Source organism: Thermobia domestica, chromosome 1 (assembly GCF_964235325.1).
Source record: "Thermobia domestica chromosome 1, izTheDome1.hap1.1, whole genome shotgun sequence".
In the NCBI taxonomy this organism is placed as follows: domain Eukaryota; kingdom Metazoa; phylum Arthropoda; class Insecta; order Zygentoma; family Lepismatidae; genus Thermobia; species Thermobia domestica.
In genome coordinates this window covers 217562861-217586625 of record NC_137454.1, presented here as the reverse complement: position 1 = coordinate 217586625, position 23765 = coordinate 217562861, and the positions used below count along the sequence as shown (strand labels likewise).

At 33.3% G+C, this 23765-nt stretch overlaps 1 protein-coding gene across 2 annotated transcripts in view; it reads left to right on the top strand.

Moving 5' to 3' along the window:
* The window catches only part of LOC145693919 (cGMP-dependent protein kinase, isozyme 1-like), a 912022-nt gene that overhangs the window by 870559 nt on the left and 17698 nt on the right, over positions 1–23765 (top strand). For both annotated transcript variants that reach the window (XM_081770087.1, XM_081770079.1), the window contains exons 9-12: positions 12579–12717; positions 14361–14479; positions 16675–16891; positions 19297–19528. In XM_081770087.1, the coding sequence (XP_081626213.1) occupies positions 12579–12717; positions 14361–14479; positions 16675–16891; positions 19297–19528 (707 nt within the window). The remainder of the gene's footprint in view (positions 1–12578; positions 12718–14360; positions 14480–16674; positions 16892–19296; positions 19529–23765) is intronic.

Below are 23765 nucleotides of genomic sequence, written 5' to 3'. Positions count from 1 at the left end.
ATTTTTACAAAATATCAATGACCAAGAGACATATACAGACATGCACAAGTACCAATATGCATAAAGCATAATCAATTAACTTCAGTACGTTGAAATAAACTTTTTGTCAATTTATGAAAACTGCTATTGTAGTTCTTTTCCTTTTAATCCTTCCCAACCTCCCCTCATCTGTGGTGCGAGCGGTCTCAGGTTCGATTCCCGGTGGGGACACTCAGTCGAAAAAGTGTAAAAGCTTTTTCAGGCCAGCCATCCTGAGTGAGTTTTCCTGGGTTTTCCTCATTCACAACAAGCAAATGCCGGGATGGTACCTAACATACAGGTTCCAAGCCCCATCCCTTCCCTCATCAATGCTTTCTTTCTTCCTTCCCTCGGATAGTATGATCGCTGAGGGACGTAATCCCTCGTATGTGTGACAGGCTAGCATGGCCATAGATACCGAAAGCCCAGAAATCTAATTCCTGATATTAATCTCCTTATTCTTCTCATTTGTGTTATCGTTTAAGCGATTATCAATATTATTTTCAATAGCAATGATTAATATGACCATGAAGCCTACAACTATAAACAAAAATGGTTGTAGAAGACACTCCATTATGCAAGGCGCGTTCTATATTTTTCGGATCTATTAAGATTGCAAATAATAGCTACTTGTTAAAGATAAAACATAGAATACATTGTAAGAGGAACTTATTTACGTACTGTACACAGAACCGTTATTTGATTAACAAAAAATACATTTTGGCTAGTTCAACAGTCGATTTGTAATCCATACATACAATAGTCTTTTATATTTGAATAAAGCATGAACTGTATGTCAAAAAATAATGAAAGATTACCAAAAATATTTGGACTCAAAAATGTTTCTCATGAAATTCAACAAACAAAGGAACCAGTTTTAAACTTGCCAGACAGTTAATACCTCATATGTGGATCTTACGCAGTGTACAATTCTACCTACACAGTTTTAGCTTTAGCGTTTCCATTACAAGTTCTACAATAGAGAAGTAATAACGAAAAAAGGAAACATTGACGTCATAAGGACGTATACATATTGTATAATCTGAAAGCAAAACTTGAGTATCATGAAAGACAGGTCATAATTCTAGGGTCCGTGTGGAGAAACATTATCCAAGTTGACATTCTCTTTTTCAATGCCTACTTCTTTCTTTCTCTCTGTCCCTCTACCCCGTCTTTTCTCTCAGTACTTCTACACACACAAAAATATACGTGCATGAGGGAGAAGGTATGGCAGATTCATTGTTTCGTTTTATGTCATTGATGTGAACTATTAAGTTTTTAGCATTTATGTAATGAAATCTATGCAAGAGCTTCATACCTTATTAAAACAATTTCAACAGAACTTTTTTTTCATTTGTTTTCACTCCAGCGAGCGACTGTATCAACAAAATACATATTTAAATCGTTTCTTGTTAAAAGTTGAAACAGATGTCTATATATCCGCCAGTATTGAAAATTGATCAAATTAATGTAACTTAGTTTTGTATCGGTAATCTATATTATAAAATTAAAAATCTCTTGAACCGCCCGACCGGTCTCGATCAAATTTCCAACTTAGATGCGGTTCTGGCCTGGGAGTGTTTTTAGCTATTTACTTTGACATTAGAACTTAGGGGAGGGGAGGAGGGGGACATAGAAATAAATAAAACTTAATAACTCTTGAACCACCAGACCGATATCAATCAAATTTTCAACATATATGAAGTTCAAATCTGGAAAGTTTTTTTCTATCATTTCATTTTGACAGTTGATTTTAGGAGAGGGGCAGGGGTGAAAGGGAAATATATGAAAATGAATAAAACTTAATAACTCTTGAACCAGCCTATCGATCTCGATCTAATTTTCAACATAGATAATGTTTGAGCCTGGGATGCGTTCTTCATTTCACTTTTACAGTACACCGAAGGGGAGGGGGAGATATATGTCAAAAAAAGTAAAAATAAAAGTGACTGTCTTTGTGACTATAACACGCTTAAACCACCCAACCGATGTTAACCAAATTTTCATCATAGATGAAGTTCAGACTTGAGGTGGTTTTTATCATATCACTTTAACGGTAGAACTTAGACGATGAAGAGGGGAGGGAACAGATATATAAAAATAAATAAAACAATAACTCTTGAACCACCAGACCGATCTTGATCAAATTTTCAACATAGATAGGGTTCGGACCTGGGATGTTTTCGTCATTTCACTTTTACGGTGCAACCTAGGGAAGAGGTAGGGAAGAGATATATAAAAATCAATTTATATAAGACTGAAAGTGACTATTTTTGTAACATAATAACTCTTGAACTATACGACCGATCTCAATCAAATTTTCAAGATACATGAGGTTCAGATCTAAAAATATATTTACAATTTTATTTTAACGGTAGATCCTAGGGGAGGGGGACGTATAAATAAAAACTAATAAAACCTAATAACTTTTGAACCACCCAACCAATCTCGATCAAATTTTCAACATATATGAGGGTCGGGCCTTGGAAGTTTTTTATCGTTTTACTTTGACGAGCCAACGTAGCGGAAAAGGAGGGGGAGATATATGTAATATATACATATACACACACACACACACACACACATATATATATATATATATATATATATATATATATATATATATATATATATATATATATATATATATATATAAATGACTGCCTTTGTGACTTCATCACTCTTGAACCACCCGACCGATCTCAACGAAATTTTCAACATAAATGAGTTTAGGGGCAGGGATTGCTTTAGGTTATTGAGTTTGACGATGCAACGTATGGGAGGGGGAGAGAAATTTCAAAATAATCAAAATTGACCGATAGTAATGTTTAATCCATAGTTTTCGGGGTAGATGAGAGAAACAGTGACACTTCTGTTGCTGTTTCGAATCCAAGTTTAGCCCTGTTAGTTGGGAAGGGGGAGTGTACAACGTAGGGGAGGTGGATAAACATTTAAAAATGATCGAAAATGACTAATATTAGTGTCGAATCCATAGTTTTAGAAGTAGCTGAGATTAACAGTGACAATTCTGTTGCCGTGTGTCGCAGCAAGGAGGAGGGGGAGGGGGAGTTATATATAATAATGATCGAAAATGGCCAATGTTAGTGTCTAATCCATAGTTTTAGGGATCATTCAGATGAACAGTGACATTTCCAATCCGGTTTAAATCTAAAATCAGCCCCGCCACTTGGGGGAGAGGAAGAAAGAGATATATAAAAATGATCGAAAATGGTCACTATCAGTGTCGAATTTATAGTTTTCTTGATTCACTAGATGAACAGTGGTACTTTCGATCCCGTTTAAATCCAAATTCAAACCCACAACTTGGGGCGAAAATAACCGATATTAGTGCTGAATCCACATTTTTTGAGATCGCTGAGATAAACGGTGACACTTACGATTTGGGTGATTTTTGGATATGTTGTAGCTGAGGACCCCCCGGGTCAATTGTTTATATAGGGGCCAACACCTTATGACCAACCATGTGACCTCCAGAGGTCTCCAAAAGTCACCTTTACGTGGACTATTCTCATTTGTATTTTTTATATGCTAAGTTTGAACCAGTTCTACCAACACTCGTTGTGTGACCTTTGGTGATCTCTGGAGAGCACAGGGTTGGTCATATTGAGCTGACCCCATATAAACAATTTCCCGGGAGGTCTTCAGCTAGAACATATCCTAAAATCACCCAAATCAGACAGACGAGGAAATGCAATGCTGTTTGTACCGTGATCTCTGGAGGTCACAAGGTTGGTCATAGGAAGTCGGTTTCGTGTAAACAATTGACCAGGGGTCCTCAGCTACAACATATCCCAAAATCACCCAAATCGGACAGACGAGGAAATGCAATGCATTTGTATTGTGTGACCTTTGATGACCTCTGAGAGTCACAGGGTTGATCAGAGGAAGTTGGCTCCATATAAACAATTAACCGGGAGGTCCTCAGCTACAACATATCCAAAAAATCACCCAAATCGGACAGACGAGAAAATGCAATGCTTTTTGTACGGTGTCCTTTCATGTATCTAACTTAAAATTTTATTCCTTTCAGAATAACTTCTCCATATTGTAGCTACATTATTTTCCCTCTAAAAGAGTATATATATATATATATATATATATATATATATATATATATATATATATATATATATATATATATATATATATATATATATATATAATAATAATAATAATAATAATAATAATAATAATAATAATAATAATGCTTCAGTCGTTTTTCATCATTTTCCCGTAATGTCCATGTTTCTGTCCCGTTTATCATATTTAAAGAAAAAAGTTCTAGAGTTAAGTACGTATAATGTTAGATTGTATCTGATGAGTCGCGCATCCAGAAATTTTTGTTGCGAGGGGTCCAAACCTTGGTACGAGGTCCAATGCTACAGAAAATTACCGTTCAACACAATCTCCATGCTTTCGAACACTTTTGTGCCATCATCGAATCCATGCATCAAAACCATTATTATTATTATTATTATTATTATTATTATTATTATTATTATTATTATTATTATTATTATTATTATTATTATTATTATTATTATTATTATTATTATTATTATTGCTGCTTCTTGACTCATGATTTTAAAGTTGTTTTAATTTCATCCGTCATCATATCTGAAACTGTGTAGGCTTTCTTCCATAGGTCCAAATAGGTAAAAGTCAGAAAGGGACAAATCAGGGCTATAGGGTGGGTGATATACTACGACCAACCCATTTTTGCAGTTGGCTGAGTTGTGAAAAATAACGTATGTAGGTGTGCATTAGCGTGATGAAGCTTGATGGAATGAACGTCGTTTAGTGATATCTTCTTTCTTATTACCTCCTTAAGTTTCCTAAGTCTGATTATATAGGTTTTGCTGTCGATTGTGGCACAGTGGTTCAGAAAAACAACAAGAATAACACTGTGTCCGAAAACACTGTTGTCAACTTTTTGGGTTGATCTTGAAGATCTGAAGTTTTGGGACGTGTAGAACCACTGTGACACTATTCTTTGGATTGCACGTTACTCTCTGAGTCATCAGTGATGAAAATTTTCCGTTAAATTTTGAAACGGAAAATTATCTGGAAAATTTTCCAGAAAATTTTCCGATTCATGCAAACATACTCCACTTATTCCTACAGCGTTGCTTAGCCGTAAAATTGATTTGTAATAGATATTGTTTGTAAACTGTTTCATGAAGTGAAAATCTAACGATTCTTCATTTCTGTAAAAATGTTTCAAAACCTTCAATGTATTCTTCCCTCAGAATTCACCTTTTGTCTCACAAAATCATATGTCGTCAGTTTAATACGTGAAAGACGAAGTTTTAAACACAATAAAATCAAAACATTTCTTATTTTCTGTTACAAAAATAAACTTCATAAGGAACTTTTATGTAGTTGTTTCATTAATAGGCAGGCCTATATGTGAAGAAATAGTGAAATTTTCTGTTTTTGAAATAATTTATAAATTCACCAAGGTTTCTTTTCGCTTTCTTGTTACATTTTAAATAATGGGATGGATATTTGTATTCTACTAACTCGATTTATGTTCCCGGCACTTTATACACATACACGCACATAGACAGACAGACAGACAGAGAGAGAAAGAGAGAGAAACACTATGTGTAAATTTTTACTTGCCAACTCGAAATATTAGAAAATTTTCCGGTTCCCGAAAGCTAATTAGAAAATTATAATTTGTTGCTGTCTAACTTTCCTCTATAAGAATTCAATTTTATAGCTCAATGTGCTGTTCAACATAGTGGAAAATTTTCCATCTAACATCACTATAACAATAGTCAAAATTGTTCGGCTTATGAAAAGTTTTTCCACTTGTTTCTTCATCATAGTGAAAATTTTCTGATTCATGAAAATTCCTTTTACTTGTTTCTACAGAGCAATAAAAATTTCCGATTCACAAAAAGTTGTTTTTGGTTCAAAATGAAAATATTCCGACTCATAAAAAAATCTTCAATTTTTACATACACGACAGAAAATTTTTCGATTCATGAAAAATAGTTTCACTTGTTTCTACGTAGTACTGGAAATTTTCTGAGCCATGAAAATTTTCAGATTCTTGTAACGATCTTAATGTTTTTAACATTTCTATACATGAATTCAATTGATTTTATGGTTAATGAGGAACTGTTACTTGATCAGTGATAGTTGTTTAGAACGGAAAATTTTCAGGAAAATTATCGCGGAAAATTTTCCACCTCACATCACTATGGGTCATATAGATACACTCGGGTCTTATCTCCAGTGACTATATTTTTAAAGAAGTCTTGATTGTCAGCTTATAATGCGTTCAGGAGTTCTTGACAAATTTGTTCCCGCTTCCTGCGATTCTCAACAGTTAATTGCTTGGAACTCACTCAGCACAAACTCTGTAATATCCCAAGTTTGCAGTTATTCCTTGGGTAAAGCCATACGAAGCGTTCAGTGCATCAGCAACTGTACTGTACCGAACTGTAATGTGCTTATCAATCTTTTAGAATCCATTCATCAGCACGTTCTCGATTTGCATCTGTGATTGATGTTGGCCGGCCGCTTCTCGGTTTATCTACAATTGCTGTTTTTCCGTTTCAAAACTTCTTCACCTAACGCTACACGTTACTGATGTCCATTGCATCCCCATGAACATTTTTAAAATGATTATGGATTTCCTTAGGTGGATAACTTTTTTTTTTTTTTTTTTGCTACAAATTCAATGACAACTCTTTCTTTTAGCTTCAGATCTATGGTTGTAATCAGTTAATCTGAAAACGAAAAGGCTACATTGGCAGATAAGGTTGTGTTTATAATTTCATGTATTAGAAACAAAATTATAGTTAGAGAGGTCACCTTCACACAAACCATGAACCTATGATAATTAGGGTACGACCAGAAGACCGTACGTGCACTATATTTCAAAACGGGATGCAATATAATTCGAAAACAAATTCATATCTTCATAGCTATCAACTGTACTTCAATGAAATTTAGCAGAAATGTAGTCCAAGATATGTAATAGCGTTTGGGTACATTGGTATAGGTGCTTCACACTGGAGCCCCGCCAGGAGCACTCAAATTGCTAAGGAACTTAGTTTTCTGGAAATTTCTCGAATTTTGCTAGATTTACCCAAATTATGTATTGTGTAGTATCATTCAAAAGCACGAATCATTACAAAGCTAATATATACTAACTATGAATCTACGTTAATTAGAATGAAAGTCTAAAATTTCCTTTAAAAAATCGTGATTTTTCGAAGGCTTAGTACTATTACTGACATTATTATTATTATTATTATTATTATTATTATTATTATTATTATTATTATTATTATTATTATTTTTATTATTATTATTATTATTATTATTATTATTATTATTATTATTATTATTATTATTATTATTATTATTATTATTATTATTATTATTATTATTATTTAATTGGAGGGTGCAGGACCAAAACTAAATTCGTATTCCTGTTTAGTAGCTTGAAAATCACAAGTTACACGTAGTTTCATGAAAAATAAATCGTCAACCAATGAAATATACACACCTGGAAATCCATGAATTCATTTCTATCTTATACACTGTTTAGGATAATTTCTTTTTATTCCATATTGGCAACAAAGACTCAACACAATGTTAAGTATTTCCTATTAGATATGCTAGCTATAGTGTTTAGAAAAAATGTGAAGGCATTATTTCATGGCAGGTGTATCTACAGGTGGATTTTAGGGCACAGGTTATGCCATGAGATTTTTTTCGGGGGAACATAATTTTTAATTGAAAACGGCACACTCGAACTTTTGACTATTCCTAAATGATATTTCTAAGAACTCTAAGTGTGAAGTAGAATTTAGCATGAATAAACGTTTTAAAATTGTCATAACTAACTCACAATTGCCATAACATAGAATGCATTCTCCACTTTTTCTTTAAAGTGAGATGGTTAATTTAGGGAGATTGGGCCCAAGCACTTACGGAATATAAGTACTACTGATTTCATATAACAAACCCTGTTCATATTGAGACATTTTCCTCTAATAACAAAGACACACCAACTACCTTAAAAAGTTTCAATGTAATCATAAACATGTGTCGATATAAAAAATGTTCATTGAATACTTGTTTTTCTAGAATCAGCGTTTATGTGCCCTTGTTTGACCATGGTTTTCCAAATTGTTTTCTTTTGCGATAGTCTTTTATTTACTAGGCAAGTTATGGAGAAATCAAATTAGAAACCCAGAAGTGTTTACAAGAATAGTACAATTTTTAACATAATAATTTCGTTTGAGGAAATAATGATACACAATATTATTCAGGAACAATTTACGTATATTTTAACCTATTTTTTGCTTTGGTTTTAAACAAAAGAAAGGAAAGTTGTTTACATAAGATGTATAAACATTTTTTTCATTCGCTGCTCCATTTTTTATTTAAATAAATGTTGAAGAAAAAACACTAAAAATATTCTTATGGCTTCTCGACCCTCTGTGTTGAGTAAAAACAACATTGTGGCGAAGTGGTTTCTTCCTTTTTGCTTTCTGTACATATACAACATACATAGGAACCACACAGAAGTATGTGTGTGTGTGTATGTGTCTGTGTATATATTACATGTAACTTTTCAAAGAACAACATGCAAAAGCAGAAAAGTAGATGAAAGGCCTTATTCTTCTATATATTTCTTGTATTTTGACCCCTTTTTTTCTTCTTCTGGTGACGTTTCTTCTGATGTGGTACAGCTTGATGAAGAAACTTCGAGAGAAAACAAAAACACAAAGAATGTAAGAGGAAATAAATATATGTACTTTTGTTCAGTTTGTGCTTCTTTGAATTGAAGATTATTGCAGAGGAAAATGGAAAGACCAACCAAACGATTTCATTTGTTTTCTATTTTTAAAATACTCCATTTCTTCTAGAATCATATATTGGATATATTGTTATGTGTAGAAACAGTATTCACGGAAGGAACGAAATTGTATAATTTTGTTCTGCCAATATTTAGAATCGATGAACGTTATAGTTTAAAGTTGCGCTTAATTAAAAGTTCCAGTTTTTTACATTTAAGTTTATTTTTTTAATTACCCAACAACTTAATTGTTACACAAAATTTATGTTCAAATGTAAATATGGTTATGGCCTACTAATTTTAGTATGCTACATGTGATTTGACGGTAAAAACTGGTTAAACATTGCAGCTGCTATAGTATGCTTCATGTGGATTGACCATAAAAGCTGGTTAAATATTGCAGCTACTAATTGTAGTATGCTTCGTGTCGGTTGACAGTAAAAGCTGGTTAAATATTGCAGCTGCTAATGGTAGTATGCTGAAGGTAGTAGTGTGAAGCATACTACATGGGTTGACCGTAAAAGCTGTTTAAATATTGCAACTGCTAATGGTAATATGGTTCATGTGAGTGGACCGTTAAAGCTGGTTAAATATTGCAACCACTAATGCTAGTATGCTTCATGTCGGTTGACAATAAAAACTGGTTAAATATAGCAGCTGCTAATGGTAAAGTATGTTTCACATGGGTTGACCGTAAAGCCTGCTTAAATATTGCAACTGCTAGTGGTAATATGCTTCATGTGGGTTGAGGGTAAAATCTGGTTAAATATTGCACTGTTCTAAAGGATAACGGCAGTGACAGATCTAGCCGGGGGCCTAGGTCCCCCAGTTTTTTGAGTGACAAAAATAATTTAACCTATTATTCATATATTTTTAAAGTTTAGAATAAACTCGTGATATAGCTATCATAGCCTGGGTTCTTTCTGGTTGCCCACCAGCTTTACCTTCTAGATCCGTTACTGGAAAACGGTAACAACTATAGCTGCAGCCTGTAGTTTATATATACTGTGCTCACGTTTGTTACTTAATAAATTATATTTTGTTTGATATAAGATAAATACTTGCGCATTCTATATAAGTAATTACAACTTTATTTGTATTTAATACGGCCTTTGTCTTAATAAATTTGAGTAGAAAGCAAAGCATATTCATGTTCAGCATTGTCAATATGCTTTCTCAAATCAAGACAGACAGATAAGTTAAGGAGGAAGCGAAAGTAGAGGTATGGCGGCTATTAACTATTAGAAATTAGCATTATTTACAGACTGAAAATTTTTGTTTTATAATAAGGATTATCATTATTTTATTAGCGTGTAAGGAAACTCTTTTGTCAAAGAAAAATGAGATAGAAACTGATCTATAGATCTCATTGAGCTGAATAAAATTATATGAGTAAATCCTCATGCGTAGATTTCGAGAAAATCGAGAGAAACTAGTTTTCATACCCTCATGAAGTATCTCCCCATTGTAATATTAGCAAGATGACAGTAGGGGTTAATGAGATACAGGGGCGCCACCAACGTGGTGGGTATCCACCGTGTCCGAAGTCTCCCCTTTCCCAAAACTTAGTAATTCGACATACATTTGTTACCTTTTTAATAGAACTATACTTGTTCAGCGGAGAAATGATTAATGTAGCCTAAAAATTTGATCTTATGCTTCATCTATACTCTTTCTTTCCTTATAAACACAATCTATATTATTATTATTATTATTATTATTATTATTATTATTATTATTATTATTATTATTATTATTATTATTATTATTATTATTATTATTATTATATAGATTGCAGTACGTAGCAATTATTCATCTCTTTCCGAGTGTAGAATAACACAGATTTACAACTATATAGACGTTGTCCCTTAAGAATGTATGGATCGTTACACGAGTGTGACGTATCATTCGAAAGTCTGCGTTATCCGAAAGACAATGATGTACAAACAATGAGCCTATTATAATTAGGGTACGACCAGGAACTTATTAAGTACATTTCTTATATTTCAAAATGTTGCAATATATTTCAGTATTTCAATGAAACTAGACACAAATATAATTCGAAATATGTAATAATATTTGGGTACATTGATGTGAGTGCCTCGGACTAGGGTCTCGCCAGGGTGCCAAAATTGCTAAAGAACATATTTTCCTAGGAAATTTCTAGAATTTTCCCGAATTTACTCAAAATTATGGATATAGTGAGGCATTCAAAAGCACTAAGAAATTACAAACATAATGATGTATTATCCATGAATCTAAGTTAATTAACGTGAAGGTCTAAACTTTTTTCTTTATTTCTTTATTTTTTTAAAAAAAACAGAGATTTTCAAAATATTAATAATATTAATGGCATTATTTTTAAATTGGAGGCTTAAGGACAAAAACTAAATTTGCAGTCGTTTCCAGGAGCTCAAAATCTATAAGAAACACCTAGTTCCATGCAAATAAATAAGTAAATAAAAATAAGGATTTAAAAATAAAAAATTAAAGTTGAATTTTGTTGACCAGTGTTATCAAGTATAATTTTAGCTATAATTGTTTATGGTTTTGTTTGATTTTTCTTTCTTTCTTTTCTCTTTTTTTTTACTGAATGGTCTTTTCACACATTGGGCCACATATTCTATGGAAATGGAACCTAATAGACTTAGGAAAGCGTAGATTCTGTTAAAAATATAAGGTATTTTGAAACAATTTGAAATTACTAGATTATACGAGGTTATTTATTAAACTGAAATATCGCGCCACTGGTAATTAGCCGTTTATGGCATAGAGCGCCATTTGTGGAAGAAATAATGAATCAGTTTCAAATGTCTAGCTGCGTAGTTTATCGGATTCAGTCATTTGAATTAGTCGTTGTCCCTTGACTTCGTATACTGCACGATAATGCTCCTATTCACACGGCAGTTGCTGCCAAGATTGCAGTGAAGAACTGTGGTTTCGGGGAGACTCAATTCCATCATATAGTCCAGATTTAGCACTGAAAATGGATGCTTCTTCACGTTGCTAAAACTCATTATCGCTATTAATACCAGAGAATTAAAATTGAAGATCTATAGAAGTATCTATATTACCTGTAGTGCTCTATTGCTCATTTAACTTATCAGGGTGAACAGAAGCTAAACGGGGTAAATCCTATTTCAGGAAGCACACATCTCTTTATCTCCATTTCCATAAGAAAATATGCTCCTTCCTGGAGTGTTACCTCCTAGAGGATGATGCTGATAGGAACTATATCGAACGAGTGGAAGCCATTTGCATGCGAAAAGTCAAATACGATGAACTGGTCAGGTGGAACGACTTCCAGAGAAGAAACATATCTTCTTATAGAAATGATAAGATATGTGTACTCCTGAAATGAAACTAACCCGCTAAAAGTATTCGGAAACAAAGTTTTCCGGTAAATGTTTGTAGGCGAAAGGGGACGAACCAATTCAGGAAAAGGAGCAGATTATGTAACGCAGAATTCCGCAGTACCTACACGCTCATCACCAAATATTATTTATATGACGTTATATCAATATGCCTGAAATATAGTTGTCTGTTTTATTCAATGTTTTATTCCATGTGAATTGACAATTTCGTGTGGGGAATCAGATTTATGGCCTTGACATTAGATTTGATGAGTTCGTCACTTACTGGAAACACACTAAAGTTCGTACTGTTATAAACCTCTTTCTGAACTGATTTAATATTAAATATTTCATTTCAGGTCGGCGGGAGGAGGAAGAGATTCGAACCTTGCAACGTGGAGACTATTTTGGAGAACAAGCGCTACTCAAAGAAGACTGCCGAACAGCAAATGTCATAGCCTTGCCTCCAGGAGTAGAGTGTCTTACACTTGATAGAGAGTGAGTCAGATTTTTGTTGGAATTTTAATTTGTTCTTATCAAGTAAACTGCCTCTATAATTTGCTAATTGAATTTTAATTTAAATTTAAATTTGAGTTTCTTATTATCAGTTAAACTGCACTTATAATGTGGTAAATTTGTTATTACTTATATTCAGGTACAGTATATGTATGTTAAGTAATATTTTAGATACAAAATAGAAACACATTTGTAAGTAGTGTTGCACATGAGACAAGATTTGGGGAGGGGGTATGCTTGTCTCGGAAAGGTGTCATGAAAGTGCAGTGTCGTCTCGAAAATTATTTCTATTGGAAGACCTTGGTCTCGTCTCGTATCTCGACCATCTCTCTCTCTCTCTTTCTCGCTCGCTCTGCTGTCAATCTAAATGCTAACTTTTACACCTCTCTCTGTAATATCGGCTGTGCAGTATTACAACAGAGAATTTTATAGTTAATTAATGATGTCCACGACTCGAACTCGAACATTCATTTGTTTGATTCCCGGTATGATATTTCTAAATCAAAATACAATGTCTTGAATATTTCAAACATAATTACTTGTTTATTTGTCTTCCCAAACTAAAAAAAAAAAATAATACACAGTAGTTCTTGAACATAGGCTAACTATACAGCAAGATTGAACAAAACAGTGCTTGAGCTCAGTGGCATCGCTTGATTAAACCTTAACGATCTTTCACAAAGAGAAACATGTAGCTTATCTTTCCTGTGATTCTTACGAGTTCATATTCTGATAAATCTTGTAGTTATCTTCCAGTGCAATGCTTTGACACATGAAAACAACAAGCGAGAAAGAACAATTATAGATTTAGTGAAATGACAAAGAGGGAGTAGGGAATCGTGTTTATTAGAATTACATTACTACCCTCACACATAACCCCCATTTATACGAGAACGATGTCTCGTCGTCTCTGAATCTAATAGAGTTACATCGGATCACTCTGGGCTATGGATCTGTCCGGTTTGGACCGGGCCATGGGATTGTTCGGAACTCTGGATCTGGTGGGCATGCGTCTAACTGCCTCTAGGTCTTTCGGATTACGGATAACAAAGTTCGTGACGCGTTGTATCTGTCCATAAATATTCTAGTACCCAACACTCTACGTCCTTGAATTATAAATTGACTTCTCGCAATTTTTCTTAATATGCAAGATTGAAACATGGTACAAAAATAAACAAATATGGTTATTTTAGAACAAATTTTGAACCCTTTTAAATGCGACTGCCGCAAGTTTGTGTTATATATTAATATAACTTCATCGTTAGTTTAGAACTGAATATCAGGGATATGTTTCCTTCTCACTTAATATTACTAATAGACATTTATGAAAACTTTGCAATATTTAACAGTTTTTTTTATGTTCAAAAAAAAATGTTCGTTTGTGTGTGTGTTTGTATTTGATTGTTAGTTTTCGATTTTTTTCACTTATAAAGATGTATTTGTTGATCTTTTTTTTTTTTTTTTTGGATTGTGTTTATTCCTCTTTACGAGCTAATGTTTTCAATATTATAAGATTTTTTCAAGTAACCATGTATAATTAATAATAATAATACATTCAAACGAATATTTAAGATTTTAACAGTTGTTCAGTCGCTATTTAAACATTGAATCCATTTTTATTGCAGTTCGTTTATTCAACTAATCGGAGACCTAAGTGAGCTTCATGAAAAGGATTATGGTGACGAGATTCGCGGAGTGTCCACACTAAGTGCCTTTAACACATACACTTCAGACGAGGAACTAGGTAAACAACTTTAAATTTTAATAATTTGGCAAGTGTTAGCCGTGTTAGAATTTCGAATGATATTGCATACTCAATGTGTTTCAACTTGTTAATCTAATAATTGAGTGTTATTGCAATGGATAGAATATTTTAAACGTTGCAGAAGAGTGTTGATGTAGAAAACGCATGTTTTTCTTCTCAAATGTTACTTATAACTATGAACACGTTTACATTTTTTTCTAAACTTAGGCTAATAATAATAACGTTATTGAAGTGCTGAGAAAATATTTTAAGCAAAAGTACGGCACATTGATTCATACTGCAATGTAATAATTTAGAAACAATTGTACATTGGTTTACCTCGTAGTGAACCATTACAATATTTTTTGGGTAAGCTCGATTGATCTCATAGTTCTGTTTAAGAAGTGTGTTTAAGAAGATTGTTTAAGAACAATGTTTAAGAAGATTAAGTGATATAATTGTTCGCGAACTTTAAAATATATGCATTCTGTTCTTAAAGGAATTCGTGCCAGTCAGAGTTAGATTTTAAAATTAATATAATAATAATAAAATAACAACAAGTGAGTTTCGTTTACCAGTGTAAAAATACAGTAGGTGAATTCAATACTCAAATTTGAAGTAGTAAATCTATAACTACTGGTTGCAATAGAGGAATAAGATCGAAGATAGATTCTGTTCCTCGAACAATGAATCCATATCAAAAAGCCATTATTTGCTGTCTCTTACTGTTTTGGCTCTACGAACTTAACCCTGAAATCGTAGATGCTAATTGATGGCTATCTCTTTCTGATGCAATGAAGGAATAAAATTCAAGATGAAACATATTTTTGAGGTATTAAAGCCATATATATATTATATAAAATAGAAACTGACTGTCGTTGCTATTTCCGTCTTTGAACGCTTAATGGATTGCGGAAAACCGTGCTTTTACCGTTTTTGCTTTGTGCGGAAATCAGTATTTAAATCTTAAGTAGTAGTAAATTTTAACCACTTCCGGCTTCGGTATATTGCTGCGGGTAGTGATGATATGATCTCATGAGTCACTGGATGGATTGTAAACAACGGCTTATCGCTATCTATTACTGTTTTTGTTCTGTTGATGTAAACGTTGAAACCGAAAAGGATTAATTTCAACCACTTCCCGTTCTAATAAAGGGTTAACAGAGGAGATGGAACTTATTCTTGGAATGCTGAATCGATTGCAAAGCATTGTTTCTCCATATTTCTCACCGTTTTTGCTCTGATACCTGTCGACAGATTGACACATACAGGGTGTTTTTTTAAAATAAACCTACAGACTTCCAATTCGTGTTCAGGACTTTAATACAATAAAAGAAGTTTATCTACAACTTTAGTCGGCAACGCCAATTACGGAGTTGGGGGGAGAAGGCTTAAAAAGATAATTAGTGAAATTGCTAGTATGTTGGCTACACTAAATAAAAGAACTAGACGTGAACGAGATTGGATATATTGAGATACGGTAACCACATCACGACCAATTCAACTAGTTAGTTACATTAAATTGCCCCCATCTTTGTGATTAAGAGTTTTCTAACAATGTCACAGTAAATTGTTTTTTCTTGTATTGAGGTCCTAAACATTCATCCAAAGTTGGTCGGTTTTATCTATTCAGTGTAGCGACCCTAGGATCAATTCCACTAAATTACCTTAAATCGATTCCATGCCCATAATTAGGCGTTTCCGTCCAAAGTTTATATTCTTTAATTGTGTTCAGACCCTGAACACGTATGCGAAATTTGTCGATTTATTTCCTGAACACCTTGTATGTAAATAGACAGCCCATAACATTACAACTTAAATTTCAAAACGGCTAGCACACACAGAAATCTTAAATAATGTCTTCGGAAGATAACACTGGCAGCTGAGTTTACATTACGTCTTGTCCATCAGTGGTAAAATTAATAGCATATATTTAAAATATGGTCGGAATCCTACAGAGCCCAGTGTACTTGAAGGGCTATAAAAAAGACGTAACTAATCAAATAAAGTTGTATGGAAATCAGTTGATCAATTTAACATTATGAGACACGGTTAAGAAATGAATATCGCGAAGGAAGTGCTTCGTACTTTGGTAGTATTTTTTAAACTTTGACTGTAGATAGCATTCCTAAATTTATATTGCCTTTTAGATCAATTAGCTACTACCATACTAATCATTATCTTCTAACTTTCAGAATACGAGTACATTCGCCTTGATGATTTAGACGTGATAGCAACGTTAGGAATTGGAGGCTTTGGTCGTGTGGAGTTGGTCCAATACATGTACGACAAAAGTCTCACCTTTGCCCTCAAGTGCCTCAAAAAACAACATATTGTGGACACCCAACAACAAGAACATATCTACTCGGAGAAGAGTATTATGATGTCTTGTAGAAGTCCCTTCATCTGTAGGTAAGCTGCTCATATATGGTTAAAGAATATAATGAAAAAGTTTAAAATCATAACTTTGTAAAGCAGTGTGTATATATAGTCAAGTGCTTAATATTAACAGTTTATGCACTGCCACACTGGGAACTATAATATAATTCAGTCCTTAAATAAAGATAGGACCTCAAACAATGGGTACAACGACGGACAGCACGCTGGAACTTGAGGTCTTCACGGACCTCTGCATGATCCCAGAGGACAGTTTCATGCCGTAACTTTGAATTTTATATTATATACTAGCTGAAATTTTGTTCTTCGACTGCATAGAATAGGCCTGTGAAAACTATTTGAACTTTCTCCTCCCCCTTAGGATACATATTATATGTAATGATGAAACCTCATAAGGTATTCTATTTTTTTATATACATTTTTAACCCCTGCACCCTTAGGTTATGCTCTTTAATTAAAATAGGTGATAGAAATGAAGCTTGAAGTAGGTAGTATGTCAAGAGTTAATTTCAGATGAGCCAGTCTTTTTTCTTTCTTTCTTTTTCTTTTCTTTTTTTGTTTTCGTGATGTGCACAACGTTCTCTTCAATGTGACGAAAACAAATATTGAAATTTCTCCATTTTCCCCTTAAAACTGGAATTTTGGAAACGCTGACACACTTATGGGGAAATTGACGACCTTCTCTGCATATTCTCGTCGCCTCCATGCTGATGTGGCCGGAACTTCAACTTGAATGTCATCTGGAGTGTCACTATTCGTCTCAGTGACTCCAAAAATTATGAATTTCACATTAATTGGTCCTGTCGGTCGGCGTTGCCTCTATCAATTTCCGAGCCAGATTACATGCATTTTCATGACCAATCTTGAGCTTATATGTTATCGAGACTCACCAATCAACTTAGCAAACCCGAAAAATATGGATTCGACATTAATCTCGGTCATTTTGGGCACTTTATTTTTCATTCCTCCTCACTTCTGCCGATGGAGAATGTGCTTAGACTTAAACAGTATTGGTAATGTCACTATTCATTTCAACGATCCCGAAAGCTATAGTTTCAACGCTAATGTAATTTGTTTTCGATTATTTTTACATCTCCCATCCTCCATGGCTAGGGGTTTTAATCCCGTTGACTAAACTTGGACTTAAATGGGACTACCACCAGTCAGCTTAGTGACACCAAAAAATACGCATTCGATGCTCATATCAATCGTATTTCATAATTTTTACATTTCACCGCTTCACATTCCCCAGGGGTACTAATGGGGCTAAACTTTGACTCAAACGAGAGCGGAAGTATCACTATTCATATCAGTGACCACGAAAACTATGGATTCGACACTAATGTTGGTCGTTTTCAATTGTTTATATATCAGCTCTTTCCACGCCCCTCTAAGGGTACTAGGGGTCTTGTTCCACAGTATTCTTTTCCAGATTGTAATATGTGTATCAAATTTGGTTAAATTGTCGTAGGCGTCCCAATTATGCTGAAACATATATTCACACTTTTATATAATAAAGTGTACATAAATTATATAGCAAAATTTGTTTGTTGGAAAAGAATTCGACTTCCAAACGTGAACTTTCAAAATTTTTGTTATAGTATAATGTGTTTATCTCTGAATCTCTGGAGTGTAGAGACATAAAATGTGGTATATGGACTTCCAGTTTAAAATAATTAGATACATATTTCAGCGTTTTCTTGATATTTTCCTTAGAAGTAAAGAAAAAGATTTGGGAAAACGAAAAGGGTGGGGTTACAATTGCTATAACATATCTAGAAATTCTTTAAGGCTAGAGACATGGAATTTGGTATTTCGAGTTTTCATTTTATAAGTAATTACGTGTTTCATCGTTTTTTATTTCCTTTATAAGGGTAAAAAGGTAGAAATTAAAATACCATGAAGGTTAGGAAGAGGGGGAAGGGCAATATCTCAAAATCCCTTATAGTTAAAGACATGAAATTTGTAATTTAAAATTTTAATTTAAAGTACTTAAAGACGTGTTGTAGCGTTGCTTTTTGTGTTTGCCTTAGAAGGGAAGGAGAAAAGGTAGGGTTACGATTGTTGTGATAAAATGCCAATTTCTTAAAATCTCTTCAGATTAGATACATGTTAGGGATATGGAACTTGGTACATAAAATCTTTATTCAGAACAAGTGAACATGACGTCATAGAATTTCTGGAAATTCTGCCACAGCGTTATGGGCGTATAATTAGGTTTGATGTCCTGATATTAAAACTTTTAATAAATGCTATGTAAATTATATAATCTTTCTAAATAATAAAAACAGGGTATAAAAAGTTACATAACAGACCAATTATGAATTTTTATCAAGTCATTGTTTCAAAACAGATTATCACATGTCCATGTTCTTGTTATCTTGCTATAGTTTAAGAAACATCAATTATTTTTAATGCAGGTTATATAAAACATTCAAAGACGCCAAGTATGTATATATGTTGCTGGAGGCATGTTTAGGAGGTGAAGTCTGGACAATTCTTCGAGACAGGGGTACATTTGACGATCACACTACAAGATTCTACACAGCTTGTGTGGTCGAAGCCTTTGATTACCTGCACAATCGAGGAATTATCTACCGAGATTTGAAGCCAGAAAATCTGCTCCTGGATGCTCAGGGTTACGTCAAATTGGTGAGTAAATCCTGAAAATTGTAAGTGCTAAAGTTTTTTATGTTTTATGTGGAAACGTTGAATTGATATAATTTAGATCAAATTTCTCAATGTAATATTTAGGTGGAAGTTTCGTACTGAAAAAAGAATCGTATCGCTAATTTGAGACTATTTGAAACTTTCTCTAAAAATTGTGTTGGTTAATTCGTCCATAAACTAACAAATGTATTTAGTTCGAATCACGTTAATTTTATAGGGTCCATAAGCTCAAACTTGCAGAACTCTACATGTTGTCGATTTAGAATTTCAAATATCGATTTGATACTAGACTTATTCTAAACATTGAATACCAATCGAGTTTTTACTCGCAAGTAAAGACATTGATATGCTTTAGATTCCCTTCCATAGTCTAAAAGTTAGACCAAATCCACAGACTGTTTCACTTCCACTCGGAATATGTGCAACGTCTATTCCTTCCATTTGCATCCCTGTTGTATAAACTTTTAATATGTTTATACATACACGTTGGATCCCATATTAAATACTGTTGTAAAAGAAACAATTATAAATGAAAAGTGCTCACCCAAAGATGTGTAGGTTAAATTTCAAAAAGTTTGGAAAATACAGTGTACTGAGCAAGAGAAATTAGCTCCAGAATAATATGACCGACTGGACAAGTCAGAACTTGTTGACTCCAGTTTTATTATTATTATTATTATTATTATTATTATTATTATTATTATTATTATTATTATTATTATTATTATTATTATTATTATTATTATTATTAGTCGCTAAGCTTACTCTCACGTTTTTAAATTTTTCTGAATAAGTTGAAATCAATGAAGAAGTGTTCCTGGTAGTATATTTGAAATTCTATTACGTAAATAAATTACTAAATATTTTCTGAACTTCTCTTAGAGGCCAGAAATTTGAACGAGCAGTTTATGACTCATTCAAACGTATACAATATACGAAAGATGAAAATCATTATTATTGAGACTGGAAAACTTGAACTATATCCTTTAGCATATAGTACATAAGACCCACCATAAACTAGATTATTTCTTATTACTTGATTAGTACTTGTTTACTTGGGCTGTTTATACCTAGGTAATGTCTCTTTTTAGCACCTTGACCTTCATACGTGGATATGCAGCTTAACGTGAAATCCGCATCAAATAAGCTCCTATCGGGAATTAAACCCTGATTGCCTATACGATTTATACACTATACCCATAATGTAGTCATTATGGAGTTCTCTTATTGCTTTCTAACCGATTTTAAAACACACATTTTTAATTAGACCCGTTTATATATATATATATATAATATGTTCTATCTGTATTCACGCATAACTTGAACATAGGTACAGCGATTTTAATTATTGTTTTTCCATTTGTTTAAAACATCGTACTTGGCTGCTGGTTCCATATAAATACTCTTTAAATGTAGATTATGAAGTCCCTCAACGGTGTAGTTATGTAAACCGTAATTAATCTATTTTATTGTGTGCATGTTCACACATAACTTCAAAATAGATGTACCTATTTTGATTATTCTTTTTTAGTTTCAACGAGTATACTTTCACGCAGATTTCATATAAATTTTATCAGGATCTAATGAGTGCCTTAGTTTTTAAACTATGAAAATTCTCAACAGCTGATAATGTTTATACTGTGTGTATGTTCACTTACAATTAAGTAACACACGCATGCATTTAAAAGAAAACAGTATTAACACTAAACTGTATTAGCGACTTAAACAAAAACACTTAAGAGCAGAAATCAATTAATTACCGTTATGTATAAAAAAAATTGAAGTCTGTACCAAGCCAAACAAATTAATACCACATAAAATGATCTTCCAAACTAATATTATATTAAGCATTAATTTATTTGGTCTAGGACAAACTTCAAAAATTTTTATAGATAACAGTAATGAATGATTTTCAGGTTTAAAACGCTTTATTATTATTATTATTATTATTATTATTATTATTATTATTATTATTATTATTATTATTATTATTATTATTATTATTATTATTATTATTATTATTATTATTATTAGTTTTTTTACCGCTTTTGCCGAAATCGGTTTATTACTTTTCTTTGAGTGACTGATTTTAAAACCTCCGTTAGTTTTCTTATAACTGAAAAAATATATTTTGAAGTGTGTAAAAATTATATCAATGTTATAATTATTACTTCCTCAAAGAAAATCTTGATTTAAATAAAGAAAAATGTAGGAATTTCTGGTTCTCAGATTTCAGGTCATTGCATTCATCTCCAAATGAATGCTTTATCTTCCTCCTTGAGAATTTACTGGCGATCTTGCAAACGGTACAGACGAGTTTTCACAAAAGCAAAACTCGCTGAGTTATTTACGAGTAGATAAATCCGCAGTAACAGAAAACCGTATACTGTATTTTTTTAATTATTTTATAGCAAGATCTACCACGACCTCAGGATAAACATGGATAGCTACCTGCTTTATACCTAGGTATATTATTTACTTGTTATTTAAGAACTCTAAGAATGATGTATAGTATGAAAAATTGGTGTGTGAATCTATAGCATAATATCAATACCGAGTACAAAATAAATTACTATATAATACTGTTAGGTTATTTCTTGTAATTAAATTTCAGTATTTTGTCTCAAATTAGTTAATATTTCAAGTCATAAAAAATAGCATTCTCCCTTAGTAAAAAATGCAGTAATGAATAAGTGAACTACTATTATTAAACATCCATTGAAATAGAGTATAATATTCTTAATTTTTGTATGTTGAAACACCTTAGTAACGTAATTCCTGCGGTTATATTGAAACACTTTTGCGCTTGGATGTCTTTTATCAAATATATATATATATATATATATATATATATATATATATATATATATATATATATATATATATATATATATATATATATATATATATATATATATATATATATATATATTTGGTCTAGGAATTAATTCGTGCGGGTGGACAAGAGATGGCGCAACGAACGGAGCGTCCCACAGTTCCGTGTATCCACACATGTGTTGCAAACCCCTGTCATCGCGTATCGTTCGTAGTATAGGGCAGTGGATTAAAGCGTCAACAACACCAGTTTGTAGTTAAGTGAACATGGCGCAATTTGTGCCTGATAAAGTGTTTTGATAAAGTGTGTCCTGCTGCATTACTTTAACATGCAGAAAAGTGCGACTGAAAGTCATCGTATTTTGGTGGAAGTGTATGGTGACCATGCTCTAGCTGAGCGAACGTGTCAGAAGTGGTTTGCACGGTTTAGAAGTGGTGATTTCGGCTTGGCAGATCAAGAGCGAGCTGGACAGCCAAAAAAATTTCAAGACGAAGAATTGACAGCATTGCTCGAGCAGGATTCGTGTCAAACGCAGGAACAACTTGCAGCAGCATTAGGCGTTGATCAAACTACAGTCTCCAAACGCTTGAAAGCCATGGGAATGATTCAAAAGATGTCACATTGGGTTCCACATGAATTGAAAGACAGAGACGTTGAAAGACGAAAAACCATTTGCGAATTGCTGCTTCAACGACAGAGCAGAAAGGGGTTTCTGCATCGAATTATTACGGGTAATGAGAAGTGGATCCATTACGAGAACCCTAAACGAAAAAAGGTCTGGGTGGAACCAGGTGAACCAGGTCCATCACAACCAAAACGAGATATTCACTGTGCAAAGGTTATGCTGTGCATATGGTGGGATATGAAAGGTATGGTGTACTATGAGCTGCTGCAACCGGGTGAAACTATGAATGGAGAACGTTATCGACGACAATTAATGCGTTTGAAGCAAGCTCTGGCCAGAAAACGACCAGAATGGGAGAACAGACATGATAAACTTATTGTTCAACATGATAACGCTCGCCCACATGTCGCAAAACCGGTCAAAACCTATTTAGAAAATGTCGGATGGGAAGTTTTACCCCACCCGCCGTATTCACCAGACGTTGCTCCTTCGGACTACTACTTGTTCGATTGCATGAACAACGATTTGATTGGACAGCGGTTTACTTCTTCAGAAGATATCGAAACATGGGTCTCTGACTGGATCGCTTCCAAGGATGAGGACTTCTTTCGCCACGGAATCCGTACATTGCCTGACAGATGGGCGAAAGTGGTGGCTAGCGATGGACAATATTTTTCTTAAGGTATATCATATGCACAAAATTGATTACATATGATGAACTAGTGCTCGATTAGAATTTTTGGTAAACACTGCTCTAT